The sequence below is a fragment of the Carassius auratus genome, chromosome 28 (genome assembly GCF_003368295.1).
Source record: "Carassius auratus strain Wakin chromosome 28, ASM336829v1, whole genome shotgun sequence".
NCBI classification, from domain to species: domain Eukaryota; kingdom Metazoa; phylum Chordata; class Actinopteri; order Cypriniformes; family Cyprinidae; genus Carassius; species Carassius auratus.
In genome coordinates, this window is record NC_039270.1 from 15584204 (window position 1) to 15603952 (window position 19749).

General features: G+C 39.2%; 1 protein-coding gene across 4 annotated transcripts in view; it reads left to right on the forward strand.

Moving 5' to 3' along the window:
* grin2aa (glutamate receptor, ionotropic, N-methyl D-aspartate 2A, a) overlaps positions 1-5161 on the forward strand; it is a 143229-nt gene extending 138068 nt beyond the window's left edge. For 3 of the 4 annotated variants that reach the window (XM_026208159.1, XM_026208160.1, XM_026208158.1), the window contains 2 exons: positions 472-710; positions 1625-3418. In XM_026208159.1, coding sequence (XP_026063944.1) covers positions 472-710; positions 1625-3418 — 2033 coding nt within the window. Of the gene's footprint in view, positions 1-471; positions 711-1624 lie in introns of all 4 variants that reach the window. The other variant, XM_026208161.1, reaches the window with a different exon arrangement.
* Positions 5162-19749: the final 14588 nt, after the last annotated feature.

Consider the following 19749-nt stretch of genomic DNA (forward strand, 5'->3'; position numbering starts at 1 on the left):
AGTCACTTTAAAAGTGTCTGTTTAATGACTAAATGTAAATGTCTACCCTAAAGATATTGTATGCTTGTATTAAAGCCAAAACTAGAATGTGTTGCGTTCATGCAGCAATGTCCATAATTTTAGTTCAGGGATCTTCCTTCATAGACGTCTGCAGTATTTCTCTCTCTGTCCATACTATAAGCTGTGCTTCAAAGAAGTGCTATACTCCGAGTATGAAAAATGACAGAATTATCCCCCCTAGCAGCTGTACCTTGTAGAGAAAGAGAAAAAAGTCTCAGATGGTGCTAACATATGGCTAAAACTTGAGTGTATAATTTTACTGATCCTCATTTTGACATGTTAGTGCGTGGGGACATCTGGAACAGGAGGATATGTCTGTGGACGGTAGTACTGTGGCCCACTGATGTGTACATGAATTGGGAGACAGAGCTGATTGATGACGTGGACCTGGGCGTGTGCGTCTTTCTTCAGGTGAGATGGAGGAGTTGGAGGCTCAGTGGCTGACTGGGATCTGCCACAATGAGAAGAACGAGGTAATGAGCAGCCAGCTGGATGTGGACAACATGGCTGGAGTGTTCTACATGCTTGCGACCGCCATGGGTCTCAGCCTCATTACCTTTGTCTGGGAGCACCTGTTCTACTGGAGACTCAGATACTGCTTCACTGGTGTCTGCTCGGGCAAACCAGGCCTGCTCTTCACCATCAGCAGGGTAAGGCTTCCGTTAAGACAATCTGCCATACCTGGACATAAAATATCGGGAGGACTCCCTGTTACATGTATAAAATGTATTTAGTGCAATCTAAGCCAGGTCTGTAGTCATATGCATATACAGTAGTATTAAAGGCATAAACAAATTAGGGACAAATGAGGGAGAATGTTTTTTTTTAGAACAAGCAATACTTGGCTGACCTGAATCAGACCACCTAGAGGTTTGTGAATCCACTGTTGAAGACCCCTAGTTTTGGTGTTTGCTGAATTGGATCGCCCTAACAGTTATCAGTCCTCAGTCTTGACAGTAGGGACAGCCAAAATCACTCAACCTGGCTTCTGAGAGTGTCAGTGGTAATCCAGTTAGTGTTTGAGCTCAGTCTTTATCCTGACATGGGAAGTGTATGAAAGAAAAAGTTTTTCAAAAATGTGATTTTCGACCACCCTCTCCATGGCCAGGGAGCTTAAAATGACAGCGCAGCAGTCTGTTTTGACAGCCAGCATGATCTCTAGCACAGCCAAAAGCTCAGTATGTCTTAGTTTAGTTTTGATCCCCCGATGGGTTTGTGTACGTGCTATCAGTGTGAGAATATGGTGCCTCTGATTAGCATCTTTAAGGTAATAAAATGCTGTTGTTGGAGAACTCAAGCGTAATTAATAAAATGTTTACTGGTAAAAAAAGAGATTCTCAGAGATAGTAAGAGGAGGGGATCATTTTTAAACGAAAATATGCCTTTCAAAATAAATCCCTTGGCAATTTGTTCTTATATTTGACTGCATCTGTGTCACAGGCTTTATCTATGCCCTAATTCAAAACTTGTGCTTTTTGATATCACTGATTGGTACATTTGCAAGTCACAGACATCATAGTTAATGTATGAATATTGAGCTTGATTTTATTTATTTTTTCTGTAGGGTATATGGAGTTGCATTCATGGCGTTCACATCGACATGAAGAAAAAGTCATCTGATTTGGACTTCAGTCCACAGTCCAACATGCTCAAGCTTATCAAGTCCGCCAAGCAGATGACTAATATGACCAACCTCAGCGGCTCCAGGATCAACTCTCCTAAACGTGGCGGTGAGTTCATGCATTCGGCAAGCCCCATGATCATGGACATGATGGCAGAGAAAGGGAACTTTATCTACACTGACAACCGTAGCTATGCCCAAAAGGACATCTACGGAGACTCCAGCGACTTGCAGGCATATCTGGCCAACCGCCACAAGGACCATCTAAACAACTACATCTTCCAAGGTCAGCATCCCCTCACCCTCAATGAATCAAACCCTAATACCGTAGAGGTGGCGGTGAGCGCAGACACAGCCCAGACCAATGCAAAACCCCGAGCTCTGTGGAAGAAATCTGTGGATACTTTGCGTCAAACACAGGGGCCTGAAACCCTAGACCCCCGTTTGTCCATGAAGAGTCAGAGATACCTGCCAGAGGACACAGCACACTCGGATATCTCCGACTGCTCAAGCAGGGCCACCTCCTACAAGGATCCAGACAATAACAAGCACCTGAAGCCCAAGGATAACTTAAAAAAAAGATCGATGACGTCAAAATACCCTAGGGATTGCAGCGAAGTAGAGCTGTCCTACTTAAAAAATAAGCAGGGCGGAACGGGCCGGGAGAAAATCTACACCATAGACTCTGACCGGGAGCTGAGTCTGCACTCAGAGCCACAACACTACAGGGAAGGCAGAGGCCTAACAACTGACGATTTGGATTTCGGCGAAATTTATTCAGACCACAACGACAATTACAGGAAATGTGACCAGCCCATCATCCATCTCAACAGCAGCCCCCTCCATCAAGGCGACTCGGACCTTCTGCCGGACAATGTCTACAACAAACACTACAACATGAAAGAGAAGAACCTCAGTTCTCACGAAAGCAACGACCGGTTCAAACAGACTCATTGCCGGAGCTGTCTTTCGAAGGTGACCAACTACGGTACGGGGCCGTACGCCGGCCTACGCTCGCCGTATAACCGGTGCGAGGCATGCCTCCACATGGGCAACCTGTATGACATAAGTGAAGACCAGATGCTGCAGGAAGCCATGATCAGCCCTAGCATGCACCACGATGACATGTTTAGCCAATACTGGCCTCAGACGGATGGGCCACATGTGCAGAGGAGGAACAGACTGAGGCTTAGCCGTCAGCACTCCTTTGACAATATCATGCTTGAGAAGCCCAAAGAAATTGACCCGAACCGGCCGGCGCGGAGCGTCAGCCTAAAAGAGAAGGACCGCTTCCTGGAGGACAGCCCTTATGCAAACATGTTTAACATTAAGGCTGACAAACTATTTGGCAGCAGGTCCATGCTCTTTAACCGAAACCTGGAGGAAAGCAAGCGTAGTAAATCACTTTACCCCGATCACCCCTCGGACAACCCCTTCATGCAATCTGTACGGGATGACACTCGCTTGGTCCACGGCAGGAGCTCCTCTGACATTTACAAACAGTTGGCTCCCATCAAAGCTAGGAACGAGAACAATCTGAGGTCATCCGAGAAGTCCACCACTTCATACTGTTCCAGGGATGGTCGAATACCCAATGACATGTACATTTCAGAGCATGTAATGCCTTATGTAGCCAACAAAACTAGTGCATACTCAGCTCCCCGGGTTCTCAATTCTTCGCAGTTTAGCAATAGACGAGTGTATAAGAAAATTCCTAGTCTCGAGTCAGATGTTTAATGCTTTTTTGTGTAGTTGAACTATTTACTCACTTAGAATGCCACAGTCACCTACATCTACAAAGTAACCGAGATATCGCTCCTCTTATACGAGAGCTTTCTAGAGGTTTTCAGCATTTTAAAATGACTTCTGGGCAGGAATCTGCAGAAAGACAGTTAGTCAAGTGTAAGCTAATAAAATGTGATCTGGCATGGAAGTTGTTCATTATCCCCAACACTTGGCCTAGCGCTAGTGTGTACTCGAAACGTTAAGTGCTAGGACAGATGTGCGGCTTCAAGTCCGACTTGAAGCAGATCCTATGGTGGGGTTTCAAGTATTTGGCCCCACATTGCATGTGACAAGAGCGTATATGTATCTGATGGACTGTGGCTGGAATAGTTCCTGATCTTAAGGCAAGCAAGGATATATCATCCATGGCACTCAGCGATTACATTTTTGCATTTATTACTATAGACTTGGGATTTTTGGCATTCTAATCCCTATTTAGAATTTAGATTCTTCTCTATCTTATTTGGTAGCACAATGATCATTAGTTAACCACCCACCTCTGCTTTATAAACAGAACTTCTATAATACTGTCAGGAATAGATTTCTTTTGCATGTGTGTTTCTTTTATGGTCTTATTTCAGTTGAAGATATACTTCCATTAAGGTGATTTCTTTCAACAGCTGAGGTGGTCATCTGTGCAATGAAAACTTGACCTGTAGGTTGTTTGACTGGGAATATTGTATTGATCCTCCATTTCCAGATTGTGGGGAAGTTTTTGCGATGGAAGTTTGTCTCACGTTTATTTTGTTCGATACTTCCATCCTGTCACTGTACACTGTGAAACCGAATCATCATCCGTCGAAGACTGTTGTTTACTGTAGTTTAGCGGAGCCTCCCTTTGCTGTTGCGATCCACTCAGTAAGTGTAACGATGACCGCGTGTGAAGCTTGAAGTCTGAGCTAGAGCATTGGTTTTCTGTCGCAGTCCGTAACACGATCAACACGCTATTTGCATTGAGGACTACCATGCAAGACCTTTTGTTCTGCAGACCTATTACTAAACTTTATACTGTACAGACACACTCAATGAACTCCATGTAATGTGAATCAGAACACATAGCCAAATCACTTATTAGATCAAATACCTCAGGATGGTTCTGTATCATTTTGTGTAATGTTTTCTGTACACCACATTAAGGCACATTAACATTGTATTTGGGCATGTTTTCCTCCACTCCGCTATGTTCGTCTGAGGACTTCCATTGCAGGTGTATTTAGAGAGAGGATCTTTCAGCCATCTTTGAAATGAGATTTATGTTTACGACTCCAACATTTGTTGGAAAAAAGGATGTGTGTCGATATGAACGTGTTGTACGACTGCTCTAGCATCTTCCGCTCTCATATTAGACTTGGTTTCTTTGAACTTCCCCAATAATGTGACATAATTCACCATACACTTATCTTGAATATGTCATCACTGTCATAATCATGAACATATTCATCATATGAAGTGCTGCTTTAAGAAGCTAATGTGCGTATGCACATGTAAAATATCAAGGTCTTGTAATCATATATGCCATACATAGTTTTTACACTTTACAACTTGTTTTTCAGTTATTTTTTCACCCTTGTAATAATCCCAGTCTTTAAGAAAAATGTATTTTGATTACATGAACATGAATTATAATAATGGCATGCAACTCAATTGTAACTTTTTCTATGTTTTTGTTATGGTGTTATGATCACAAATTATTTGTAACAGGGTGCAAATATATATATATATATATATATATATATATATATATATATATATATATATATATATATATATATATACACACACACAACAAACTATAATTCATATTGCAGAGCTGCTGTTTTGGGAAATAAGCAAGGTATTAGCCTCTAGTATTAATCACAGAGCCACATCTGCATTGATATTGTATCTTTTGTGAGGCGAGGTGAATATCCTTGCTCTTCCTCGAATGGTAGGTGAAAACATCACCAGCTGCGCTTTCTGTATCTTACCTGTCACATATATGGCCAGAATTAACCTGTAAAGAGAAAGAGAGAAAAAGTCCTTTTCGGGTCTGCTATCCCTCCAAAGATATGACGTCTTCTTGATTTTTTCTCTGTTATCTATGGTTTGCTGTAAGATTAGAGCTTTTTTAATTCCTTAAAGACTTGGGAACTATTTTGAATATATGACACTTGTAAATTGCTTGTAAATTCATACTCAAATAATTAATGAACGTTATGAAGATACAGAGTAAACAATATTTTTTTTGTGTGGGTTTCACAGGTCTGTACAGGTAGCACTCATTTTCTGTAGCGTACGTACGAGAAAATGACATCACTCACAAGGTCTGCATTGAAATGTCACCTTCCGAGATCTCAAAGTCTCCATGCAGTTTGTTATCAGGGATTGTAGCCCTGCAGTTTTTTAAGCTTGAACATTTCGAGGCTGGGGTGGGGGTTGGGACTACAACTATTGCAGCAGATTTTTTCTAAGTAAATACTGTCAATCCACTTGAAGGTGAGCTTGGATCAAGCATGCCTACAGATCGATGTGAGGAGAACTGGCCTCTTTGGTTCACAGACATGAGCCGTTGTGAGACTGCAGGATACGAATCCATCCTACTTATGAACCAAAGCTCTGTGGCCACTATAGCGTGTTGTTTAGGCCGCCAAACTTCTGGGATTTTTACACAGAAACATCTTGAAAACCAAAATGTACTTTTTACTTCATCGTTCTGTATGTGTTGAAGGTTATCTGAGGCGGTCGGATGGAACAGTGCAGGTCAGGTATTTATTGCAGCTGGATACAGTTTGGGAACTGTGTGGGATTATTTTATGTAGCAGTTTTTGGCTAGGCAAAAGCCAACCATAGTTTATTAAAAATCTATTATATTATATTTTTGGTTTTATTTATCTCTCATAGAATAGTACACGAATGTGAATTTAATGTAGCTCAGATGCTGATTATTTCCATAAGACGAGCTAGACTAGTACCGTAGTTCAGTTTTTAAACGTCAGTAAATGAGGATTTTTAGTCACAGAAAAAAATAAGTACTTTCTCAATTACACCTTTAACACCAGTTAAGGGTTAATCCCTTTCGTCCGTCACGCTTGTTACGCTCCACTTCTTTTAGCAGAGACGTGTGTTTGTGTACGTTTATCTGTGGATCATGAAGCGAGGGAGTTTTTGGATCAGCGGCTAACGGCGCTCAGTCCGTATGCTGAATATTTACACTTTAAAAGTCTTTTCAGATAACAGAGATGCCTCCATCGCCACGCGTTTGCCTTTTATAAAAACCCATTAGGCTAAAATATACATAAAGACCCAATTTTCTTTCCCTTTGAGGCGAGGTTTTATGACTGCGCGGGGCAGAATATCAAAAGCGAAGAATGGAAGCAGGGATGTGAGACGTTACTTAACATGACAACAGATCTCTTTCCAAGTCAATTCTGTATCCACCATTTAAAATCCGTTCTTTCCCAAACTGATATTTTGCCAAGTGCAGTGTAGTAAGAACAACAGGCCTCTTCGGCTGCCAGGCAAGCTGTTGTACTGTCACTGCATCATTGGCTCTGTTCGCAACAAGGTAGTTTCAAGGAGAAATCGCCTCAGCTCAAATTACATCTGCCAGAGCTGCACAAGGTACGGTAAGAAGGGGCAGGTGGCTAAAGACAGGAGCGAGAGTCCTCATGCATGACTGTGTTGACTGCAGCTCGCTCTCTTTCGTTCTCAGGCTGCTTTATAACCCTCAGGAAGACGTTTGCCGGGCAAAAATGGCAGCTTGAAAACAACACAGAAACTGTCAGTCATGCAGCTCTTTTAGCAATGCCATTTTTTTTTATCATTGAATGACTAAAATATGAGGATTATTCAGTCACCTTGAGTTTCAAAGACAAACTCAGCTATTTGAGTTTTGTAATGCATTTCCAGTGACGGATATTTTAAATGCTCAATTGTTTTAATAGGAAATCAAAATACAGTACAGACCTTGATTTAGTGAGTATCGAACCTAAAGGAAGCAAAAAGTAACTTTTTGAATTCGTTGTTTGGATGTTTGAGTTTGAGCTGCTTGGAAAACTCGCACTTAATAAAGGATAAAAGAACGCTGCCTTCCCTGTAAAAATGGACTCGCAATGGAAAGAAACATTTGTTTGAAAAGTGTCACTTGTGTTTCCTGTTTAACTAATCACTCTTGTGAGCTTTGCATTCATATTTTCTGTGGTTAAAAGTAGAAATTATTTTAGAACAGTGTTTTATACTAGGGCGGGTAGGGATTGTCATGTGACAACCTATTTATCACTGAAACCATGTGACCTGCTGCCTAAATGTTATTTTATAATGAAGCATTATCACATTATCGTACTGAAATGTCTTAAAAACTTTTTAATGTAAGTTAAAAATAATCGCTTACATAAAGCTAACACAAACTTGCATTGATGAAATAATTTCTGCTATTGGCAACTTGCATGAGAAAGTACTAATTCAGTGGGGCGGTTTGAACATATCTCCTGTTCTCTCTAAAGTACATTTCATTTGTAACATAGTATTGTGTTCGGGTTTTTTTTTTTTTTTTTCGTTCTCTGCTTTTCTATGTGTATGTAGATCATATTAAAGGAACAGGTCTGATATGTGACTTGTGAAATGTCAATATGATGTGGTTGCAGGACGTGTGCTGGGTTACAAGATGTAAAAACATGTATATAAGTCAAAGTTTCATTTTTCTAATAAAGGCTCTTTCTGCCAATTTCTATATGATCACTGTATCTGTTGCGGTATGTTTCTGAAGCCCGTGCTCCAGGTGAATGTTGCAGACACCTCGAAAGTTCATGAAGCGGGGGGTTGGGAGCTGACTGACAGCTCTGGTCATTTCAAGTGATCATCGGTACACGCTGTAATGGTGCTCAGGCCTCAAGTCTTCAGCCTGAACATGTGTGAAACAGGGGCCATGTCCTGAGTCAAAAAAGCAGCTTTGATATCAGCAGAAATGAGGCATCGTGTGTGCAATGGAGATGCTCTGTCATTGACAGCGTTGAGAAGAGAAAGAGGGATTAATCTGTTTTTCTTAGTTTTGCATCTGTCTGTTCAATCTATTGAGACAACCCTTGTTTTTGGTGCAAGCAAGCAAGCATATGCACGCAAGATTACAGTAGTTATCAGTATGATGTAGGGTTTCAGAGCGAACCAGACAAATTCAAGATTCAATCGAGAGCATGGTTGAAACATGAGGAACCAAATTAAACAGAAAGGCTCAAGACACAGGATGTTGTAAATCAAATCCTAGAACAACAAGTCGGAAGCAAGTCCACTAACTAGCAGCTTGAACAGCTTTCAGCATTAGAACAAAATAACAATTATTGATAATACAGTTCGGAAAGGAGATTGTCAAATTTGAGGCAAGTATGCACAGCCTGACCATCACATGTAAATCCATGACAGTAATCATGATCACAAGTTTGTTGGATTGAGTTTCCCCCACCTAGATTAAAAGAACCAGACTGAAATTGCTTGTCAAAGAATGGCACAGCAACAGTCTTTTACAGATCTCAAAAAGATTTCTAAACGAATATCATTCTGTTGCTTAATTCCATATCATATATGTAACCTACACATTTCGTCCCCTTGGAATTATAAGGTTCTATCTGACATTTTTGTCAAAATTGAGTTATTCCCATATTCTTATTCTGTGACAATTTACTAACATTATGTGATGTTTTATTTTAAGTTGTGTACATTTTGGGATTTTTTATTGAAAAAAAACAAAAAGGTTCTATCTACAGAAGTCTATGGAACACAAAAACTTTAAAGCTCAATATCTCAAAACTACTCAGAACGCAGATAGAACTTTATAATTCCAAGGGGACGATTTGACTATCATGTTTCTAATCACTTATTGTGTATGTATTTTTAATAAATATTGAATAGCTTAAGGGTTCATATTCATGTTTAGGATGTGTGTGTTTGAATCTTCTTGCTTGAAAAGTTTCTACCAATCAGTTATTTGTCAAATGTATCAAATTCTTGTTATAGGAATCATGTCCAAAATGTGATTGAAAAAGATAACATATGATTTATGAACAGGGAGGAGAAATATACAGCGCCCCGAGCAAAGACAATATCTAATTGGTTAAGACATCATTTGGGAGGTGTCCCACAGCCTGGTTTAAATGCTCAGGACACCATTAAATTGTGCTTTTTGCTTTAGCTTTTAGTCATGCTTGTCCTTTTAGCTCTTTATCTTTTTGGTAATGGCTTGTAGCCATGATTTTAGCTTTTAGCTTTTTGTTTTTAGTTATCACTTTCACTCATGCTTTTTGTCATTACTTTTTGCGTTCTTTGAGTACGGTTCCAGCGTGCTTTAGCCTGCACGCCTGCTGCTACTTAGCCACGATGAGAAGAAACACCACCTAGTCGTGTCAAATTGCACTTCTATTCTTTTACTTTAGTTTCTATTCTTTTCCGTTGAGAGTTTCGTGTTCTGAGTTAAGTTTTGCCAAACACTCAGAGTCCGACCTCGAGTACCCATCTTAAAACTTCAGCCAGCCCACAACTCCTCATCGTCAGTCAACATCCAACCACGGGCTTCCCAAGACTTTCCTACAAGCAACCACAGAATTTCCAGCCAATCAGCAACCCCCGGGAAACCCCCTTTTCACCAAGGAGGACAACAAAGGGAACCCCCTAAACAAGCAACGCAAGTATCTCCAGATTCTGAACTGGTGCATTTAATATAACTTTTATTCTCATTGAGGAACTCATTTCGAGGGTCAGTTAAGTGATTGATGGTTGTTCAGGTCAATGCAATTACACATATTGTTATAAACTTGGGATTTCACATTTTCATTCTCTTTAACTCACTCTTTCCTCAGTTTCTCCCTGCAACTTGTGAATGCATGTGTTCATGTGTTAGATTAGTTTATATGTCTTAGATTTATCCAATAAAGCCTTATTTATATTTGAAAAGAGAAGTATCTTGTGTTTTGTGCTTACAAGTTAATGTCTTAAAATAACGATCTTTTTGCTGTGCTAATTGATAGTGTTTTCACTATATTTTGGATTTTAATATCCATTGCATAGTTGAATGTTACATGGCTCATTCTGTAAATTGCTTGCTATAAAACAGTGATTCTGTCCAAATTCCCTTTAAGATTTTAAATGATCCCATTTGAGCTAAACTGACCTGTTTCCCTACAGTGCTTAACAAATTTATTAGACCACCACTACCCAATGTAAAGTTTGTGCCTAAACTCACATTGGTGATTACCAAAATCACTTTTTATGTTTATGTAATGGTTAATCCACCAGTATGTGTGAACTCTTTAGTCATAACAGTGTTTCTAATGCATGTTGTTATCCATGCTCGCAAACTCGCAATTGTTAAGTTGAATCAAGTTATAAAGTCTGAACTAGGAGATATGCTTGAATTTGCAAGAAAAATATCTTAAATAAAATAGTTAAATGTTATGTAAAATGTTATAGGCTTTAAAAGTATTTCATGCATGTATTTCAACTCTAACGCTAATTCAATATGTCCCCTATATGAATATTATATAGACCTATTGTTTAAATCAAATTTATGCTTTAAAAGTAGGGTAAGCACAGCAGGTTTCATCCATAGTTTCTCCTTTTAAATGTCTGCGTTTAGCTTCAAATGACGTATTAGTATTTTCTATTACAGTATAAAAACATTATCATTCCGATTCTGACATCCAAAGGTACAGCAATGAATTTTTTCTCTTATTCCATGGATTTTACCCGTTTCCCTCCACTTGTTCCCAGTGTTTTTATGCCAACACAATGCGCGCACAGCTGCAAGTGACGTAACTGTAATGTCTACTTTGAATTTGTCTATTAATAATGACAGAATTTTCATTTTTGGGTGAACTATCCTTTTAACTAATTTTTAACACCACTGGACATAATAAAGAGAAAATATAAATACTTTAGGAATCTGTCAAAAACGTGTTTAAAACTAAAAAAAAAATGCATTGCCGTTTATTAAGCCAAAAAAATAAATAAAACAACAAAACAACTTTGGCCTTAATAACAGCTTGCATTCTTGCTGGCATTGTTTTTATATACTTTTCCACAGTCATCTGAATAAATATAATATAATGATGAAATACTATATAGATCCCCCCATGTTCTTTAAATATATCAATATTTATTACACAGCTCTCTGGAATATTTGACTCTGATTGGTCAGTCATGACATTCTGAGGTGTGTTATTATTTCCTGATAATAACCCAGGCATCTGGGTACTACGAGTCATCTTGACCATTAGTAATAATATGCTTATTGTGTCACTCCGCTGTCACTGAACAATGTTTCATGTCTAATTATTTACTTTTGTGGCAATCAACCATGTAATAAGTGGGATAATGTACATCCAGCTGGTTATTAGTGAAAAATAAAGCCCTTCAGTCTTATACAACAGCCCAACATGAATTGATAAGCCTGTCAGGCTTTATTCTGCAACTGTCTGGATGTATTATCCCTTACATATACAAGGAGGAATCTATATAGTATTTATTCATTATATATATGTTTTATATTTTTATTCAATGCTATTATATATAACATACAATTTTATCAGCAAAACTTTAAAAAAAAGTGCAAAGGTGCTTTATTACTTTTTTTGATCAAGACACTAAATGACACACACACACACAAAAGTGAATCATAAAAGGGAATGTTTTAAAAAATCTTTAAAAGTGACTGAAATGAGACTTAGAATTTTTTATCAACCACTGATGACTACAGTGACCGATTCTGACCTGATTAAAGACAACAACAGTGTTGATACAATAGTTTCAGTTAGTATGTCAGAAAGCATTTCAGGCCATTTTGCATCAGTTTCCTTCTTGCAGCAAAGGTTGTACTGTTCTAGAACTTGCAGCTAACCTGCGCAGCTCTGCCTTTGTTCTGAGGTAATGTAATATTGATCATATCGGGTATGAATGGGACAAAAACTCCTTCAATATCTAAATAGGTTTTGTGCTTTAGAGAAAAGAAGGCACTATCACTTATGTCTTTGCAATTTAATGGATCTTTAGGCTTCTGCTGTTCATGGTTGAATACACTCTTGAACAAAGCACAATAACTTCACCGTTGAAGACTCACAATGACTCCCTTTCACTGGGAGAAAGAAAACAATTGAAGATGTAATCTTTAGGAGAAAACCTGCTCAGAGTAAGTGAATTGGTTTAGCTGGAACTAAAGAATTTTTAATCATCTGCACAATGGTTAGGATGCTAACATGTGAACAAACACAATGCTACACGTCTAAAACAATCACTCAGCCATTGAATATTTTCTTGTTTTAATCTTAAGAGTAATCTCATAGTTTTTTCTTTTTCCAGAAGAAACAGAAATGATAAAAGAAGCGGGCCGGGCATCTGTGTGCTATGAGTTACTTGCATGCAAATTGACTTCAGCTGGAGATTCGCTTTTGTTACTCACTGAAGGGATATGAATACATTTGCTCAGCTTTGCTCGTTTTCAAACACTGGCTAATGTGGGCTCCTGATCTCCCGGCTGTATCTTGTAAAGGGCTGCAATTAATCATCACAAGCTCGATGTGGACTGGCAGGACTGAACCTGTAATTAATTACTTTACAAACTAGCCAACAAAACCCACTTCCAGAGCGTTTACTCCTTGTAGTTGACATGGGCTAAACACTGTCCTTCTCCCTTCCTTTCTTCTGTTGTGATCCTTTTCTATTCAGCAGAACAAAATGAAACTCAATGCACATGAATCCAAAAGACAAGTCAGACTATTTATTGTACGGTTAAAAATTAACACCTTGTGACTGCTAATGTGTTCAAGTCATGTCAGAAAGTATATTTAAGATTTGAATCCACATGAACACTACTGCAATATCACGATTATGTGTGGGAAACTGGATTTATTTATTTATTTATTTTTTTTTTTTTGCAGGGATTGCAGCTTATCAGTGTGAAATCAAAAACATGCCGCATGCAATAAATGCAGAATGCAGATGATGCTAGATTTGTCAAAATGTTTGAAATGTATCATTTTGTTTTACAAATAATTACAAATACAAAATATGATCCGTATTTTACAATTACAATAGGATATATAACTGACTATAATAATTAAAAAAATAATTTTAATAATTTTCAAAAACATATCTGAATCACATTATTTATTCGTCATTTTGTAAAAAAAAAAAATTAAGAAAAAAACCTTGCTGTATTTTTATTTTTATGTATAAAAGGTATATTGACATTTTGTTTCAACCAAAGCGATCTGAATGCACCTGCTGTTTTAATTTTGTTGATCCTAATGAATTTAATTAATACAATTATTTCTCTCTTCTATATTTCTTATGTGTAGAAACCGCATACTGTAGTGTGTAATGTAGTAAGGTACCCACTAAGAAGATCGTCAGTCAGCAATCCTTCTATCTATTTGAGAATGGATATATTCAGATCACTGGGTCTTGTTGGCCTGAGGTACTGCTCCGATGTAATGGCTCATCTTTTTGGAGTCATAATGCAGGGGGCACAAGATTTATGTGATATTCAATAATACTCCGTGCTCTAAGATACCTTCTAGCATTATTAAAAGTCAAAAAGTTATCTGGGTTAGCAGTATGGATCCCCCAGCTGACTGCTTTGAATATGATTTCCAGCAATTGAGGCAGACTTATTTGGGTATCTAGGGCACATATTTTAATGCATGTGCTTCCAGCTTCATGTTGACTGCTTATCTGTGCAAGCTTATCCCACATGCTGCATGTCTGAGTCGATTGTCCTTTATCAGGTTATGACCACACATGTGAACTTCTCAGATCCCAGAGGAAAGTGATAGAGAATGTTTTATATCTTACATAATTCAATCAGTTTATCAAACTATGAAGATGGGAACAATAATGTTATCATGGTTAGCAGCAGAGCCCTTTCAATTGCTTTGGTTCACTTGTAGAATGGTGCTTGCATTCTGGGTGGTTTATTATGTTGCATAAGTCATAATTAAGTATTATTTACATCTGAATGAGATAATATGTTGGTGGGAGCCATAAAGCGACAGCTCTTTGTCATAAACAAATCCTGCAGGTCTCTGAATGGCGGTTGTGCCTTTTATCCTGTAGGAAGCTGCACATAGAATTGAATGCTTTTACTGAGCGTCACTCTGACTAGAAAACACTCAAATCAGTGAGTCTTTGAACAGCTCTGTGATGATGGAGGATGTTATAACTATCAACTGCTTTTGCAGAAATCTCACCTCCATAATATAGCAAAGAACACTAAACATTTTCTACTTATATTTTTAGAGTGGTCAAATGGTAGTTTTAATGCATTAATTATGTCTTGTATGCTCATTATAATGCATTGCATGCAATCTCATGAATAATTGCAACCACAGTTAATACACTGATTATAACACTTTTCAATTAATTGTTATAAATATGCATTTTAAATTTGGTTATAATTATTTATGACAAGATATAATGTATTACAACACACATTATGAATAATTATGATGCAACATACCCTTTAATAACCCTTTATAAGGCATTATACATAAAGGCTTTAAGTAAAGTGTTAAGTTTATATATTGTGACGAGTCAGCTGCCTCCTCCCTGATTGTCACCGGCACCCCGTCCTAAATCGCCGCCCTTCACCAGGCTCCCGACTGGAGTGGGTGTGTGAGAGGAGGGGCGTTGGACGAGTCAGGGCTGGCGGCGTGTGATGGGGCACACCTGAAGGAAGTGGAGCCTCATTACCGCCGCTGTTTAAAAGCCCAACGCACCTCTCCTCAGGAGACCGGTCTCTTCTCCGTGCATGCACACTGGTGTCCTCGTGTGTTCAGGAAGGGTGCGTTGAGGGACTCCCGCGCCACCAAGACGTGAGCTGCCGGACCCGCGATCCGGATGGGAACCGCACCCGTTTACACGGCCGACGGGCCAGGATGCCGGGCCGTCCATCCCCTACCAGCGCCGCGGCCAACGAGAGAGACGCGGCCGCTAGGAGAAGCCGCCGCCCCTCGCGCCCAAGGGGCAAGGAACTCGACCGGAAGTTGAAGTCGGGTGGGGGCTGCCATCTTTTAGCAGAACTTCACTTGCGTTAGCATTCCCATTGACTCCCATTCATTTTGGTGTCACTTTGACAGCGAATAACTTTACATCTTAGGCGTTTAAAGACTCTGTTTGTCCATTATTTATTTCTAAAGATACACGACAATGTATAAAGGGCTCCATTACCTTCTATGTTACATTATGGCCCCGTATAAACAGTTTTTGTAAAAAAATAGGCTAACGATTGCGTCATAACCACTCGGCTCTCTGTCGCATTACCGTACAGACAGGATTAGAAGCTCACAGGTAATTAACTTAATATGGCGTACTGGCGTTACATTTTAAAATACTATACAAAATAATTAATCCGAATACTTATTCCTGCTCACTCAAGCCAAAGAACTCCCCGCTCAAGCTCACCGTCTCTGCAAGATTAACGATGGCAGTTTGCACGCACAGCCACTAGAAGATTTACATCTGTCAGACAGGTTGCTGACGTCAAGCTTCGTTTGAGTCTGCGCGTCAGAAACGGAAGTGCTAAAAAACGCTAAAAATGGGCTTCACTTGTCTCAATTGAGTTCCAATGGGGTCGCTGTGTCCATTTCTTTTACTGTCTATGCTCGCGCCCCGGACCTAGGAGGGGAGCGCGTGCGGCCGCCGGACTCCGCCCCTTGCCTGGACCCTTCCTCGATGAACACTGCCCGACCTACACAAACCCCGGAGCACGACGAGGACACCAGATTCCCTGTTATTTTGGACACTTTCCCCCTTTGGCCACTTTTATTCCCTGCGTTATTTTATGATTTCTGTTAATAAAAGCCTCTCCGAGGCGTGACGCCACGCCCACTGTGTCTGTCTTGTGCTCCTCCCGTGACTATATATATATATATATATATATATATATATATATATATTAAGTGATTGTAAGCTCAAGCTGATTGGAAGAAATCAGTTGCTGGACTAATTTGAGCAAATTTCCCAATATTAAGGCTCAATAGTGCCAAATTAGGGCATTTGGTGGCAAAACTACGTAGCATGATAATGTGATTTTTAGGGCACATAAATGGGTATTATTATACCAATAAAATGTCACCTCTGACTCAACCGAGGGAGTTCTCACAAGTGTTTGTGCCGAGAGGCTAATCCATGCAAAATGAACACATGATCATTGTGGATAAGCCCCAGTTGTTTTTCGGGTGAAAGGCTAGCGGTTGTTTGCTTGTGACGTTAAATCTTCAATGCAATCATGCAGATATTGGCCGTGGGGAGTTTCTGACAATTTAACATCTGAGGTATTAGCATTCGGATAGCCTACGTTGACAATTTAATATAAAAACTTGCCATAGATATTTTATAAAGCGGCTCTTTTTTTAACCTAATTATGTTTTGCTACTCCGAAATCATCTGAAATGCACAGACGACAACAATACGTGAGTAACACAGGCTCTCGGTGAGCCGAGGGCATGTATTTAGCTTCTAGGCTGGTTTAATGACAAGATGCAAGACAACCGGTGACTCATTGCTGTACGTAGCAAAGATGTTGAATATCTCTTTTAATATGCAGAGGAATGACTCATGTGGACTAAGTTTAGTTTGAAATCTTGATCTAACACTCTCTCATTTCAGCGAGGGCACAGACAGCGCTCATTGTTCAATGTCTTCTGTTATCTACACGCACTGACTTGATGCAGTCAGAGCTTTGGCTGTCCTTCACAACTCAGGCACTGATCTGAATTGCAGGCTAATTTAGTTAGCAGCGAGACTCTCTCCGGAGATTTCCGCTCCGTATCTGAACATATGGACAGTGTCTCAGTGGTAAGGCTCCATTTGGGGGAAAATCTCCAATTAGTCAGAGAGATGCTTCATGGCGGAGCTATTTTCTCCATCTTTATATTTAGATAATGAGTACTATCATATTTAGAACGTTTGGTCATCTGGAGGTAATTTAATTCATCACAGAGCAGACAAAGATAGCTCATTAACATTAATACTGTAAGTCAAAGACTATGTGTCGAAACTGTAGTATCAAGTTTAGTTATCAGGATTGGCTTGGGGGTCCGTTCATGGTAAAATTTGACAGAAGTGGATGGCGCTAATCCATGCGGCCGGCTCTGTTATTGAAGGGAGCCGCGATGCATGAAATTAAGAGTTGGCGTTGACCATCCCTCATCGTCCTCCTCTTCTCTAGGCTCGGCTAACTTTTGAGCTGCTCTCTGCACTGTGAGTTTAATTAGTACCAAAAACTGCTACCTTTGCTGGAAAGTCAAGAAAGAAACAGAGAAAGTCACAGCTCGGATCAATTCGTGTGCTCCTCCGGAGTTTCACTCTAAGACAGGGTGTCTAGTGTTGTGAATGCTAATGCTGGCGACTAGCGCACTGCTTCAAACCTCCACATCCGCCTTATCTCTGCGCAGGCACTTCACAGAACTGCAAATGACCCCAAAAAAACAAGTTTGAGAAAAGTTGCTGAAAATTCAAGGGCAGCTTAACAAGATAAAAAGGAAGCACTAAGCCATTTTAAGGTGGTTGTTTAATATATTATCTTTTAATGAATACAATGATGGGGAAAGCAGTTGAGACAGATTAAATTTGTCTGACAAGCTGGCTTATATTAGGCACTCATATTACCATAGAATTCTTATGAAGAAACATTTTGTTTTCTAAGGTAAAACGGAATTTGTTCTTCCATAAAAAAAAAATTATAAAAAAAAATTCACAAAGTTTTGTCCTTGCAAAATGTGTGTTTTAACGTGTTTTAATTAATGTAGCGTATCAACATAAACATCATAACATCAACATCGTTAATGCACAATTAATGTTACACATTTAAAAGAATAAAGAAGTTACTCTCAATCCAGTGATTTAGAGGCCCAGAGGTGGAATTCTTCCTCCTCGTATGCATCCCAAGTCTTATTACTATGATAGCATGCATTCATCTAATGAAAGCAAGTACAACTGCCATTCTGTGCCAGTGGATGTATAATCATGTGTTTTATTAGCTCATCTATGTTAGTGAGCAGCTTGATAGCATTTGCATCTCGCATTGCTGAACACTGTGGGCTGTATATTAGAATCTCAGATGCACAGAGACATTAAACTTGCACGTCAGAAATCAACAATAAACCATGACAAAATATACAGTTATATCACATATATATATTTATACAGTATAACACCATCTGAGAACCCCTGGTTTAGCTGTATACTAATATTCTGCCAGTTTTCCACTACATTTCTCTTTTTAATTTAAATCTGTATATATAAAGGCAGTATATCATGCTCTGAGGATACAACAGAGCTCTCTTGATCACATTCCTCATTGGTAAAAAGTTAGTGTGTGCTGCTGTATCATATGCACAGACGCATTTGTCTTTAAATAGCTGCCTGTGCTTCATGTTTTTGTAATCATGTAAGTTTGAGCAGGATTCTGGGCTCCAGTTCTCTTTTGCACTGAAAGCACATGGATCATTGTGATAACTCTTTCTGCTAAGTGTTGCTTGTTTTTTTTTTTTTAATTTAAATTAAAACAGAAACAAATAATTAATGAAAAGCAGCTTTTAGCTGAAAGTGAATCATGTTTATTGTGCATTAAAACGTCCTCCTTTACTTCTCAACTGAAGTCACGACAGGAGCCATTTCTTACTGAATGTGGAGGCCAGACATTTCAGTGGGAGCCTCAGTTTGGCCATATCTCATCGTTGTTCTCTCTGAGATATTTAAATAGATGATTCATAGCTCCTTCAATGACTCAGGGTATAAATTTTTCAGCAGTTCTAAATATAATTTATGAGGAAATATTGGTCTGTTCAGAATGTGACAAAAATGGCCTATGGACCATTTCCATTGTATCGCACAGATTCAGTTGTCAGTAGTAGACAGTGAGCATCTCTGCATGTCACACACCTCGGATCATTTTTATCTGATGCTTTTTACCCAAAGCAACTCTAGAAAACCCAATTTCAAGGATAGCAAGTCTCCCAAAAGCAAGTCGAATTTCAGGGTTATAAAAGACAAACGTAACATGACTTACACTGAACATCCAACCCGCCTTACGGCAGAATACACAGGCCACGGTAAGGTAATACTATAATCTTGACAAAGTTTTCAAGCAGAAAAAGGGGATTTCGGTTAATCTTTGTAAGGGGTTTATTATGTCTTTGAGGTTTTCTGCTGTTTAGTGACACCTTTCTCACACAAATTTCCTCCTCCTGTCCGCTGACACAACCATTAATAAAAATGATTAAAAGTACAAACAAACACACCAACAAATAAATAATACGACT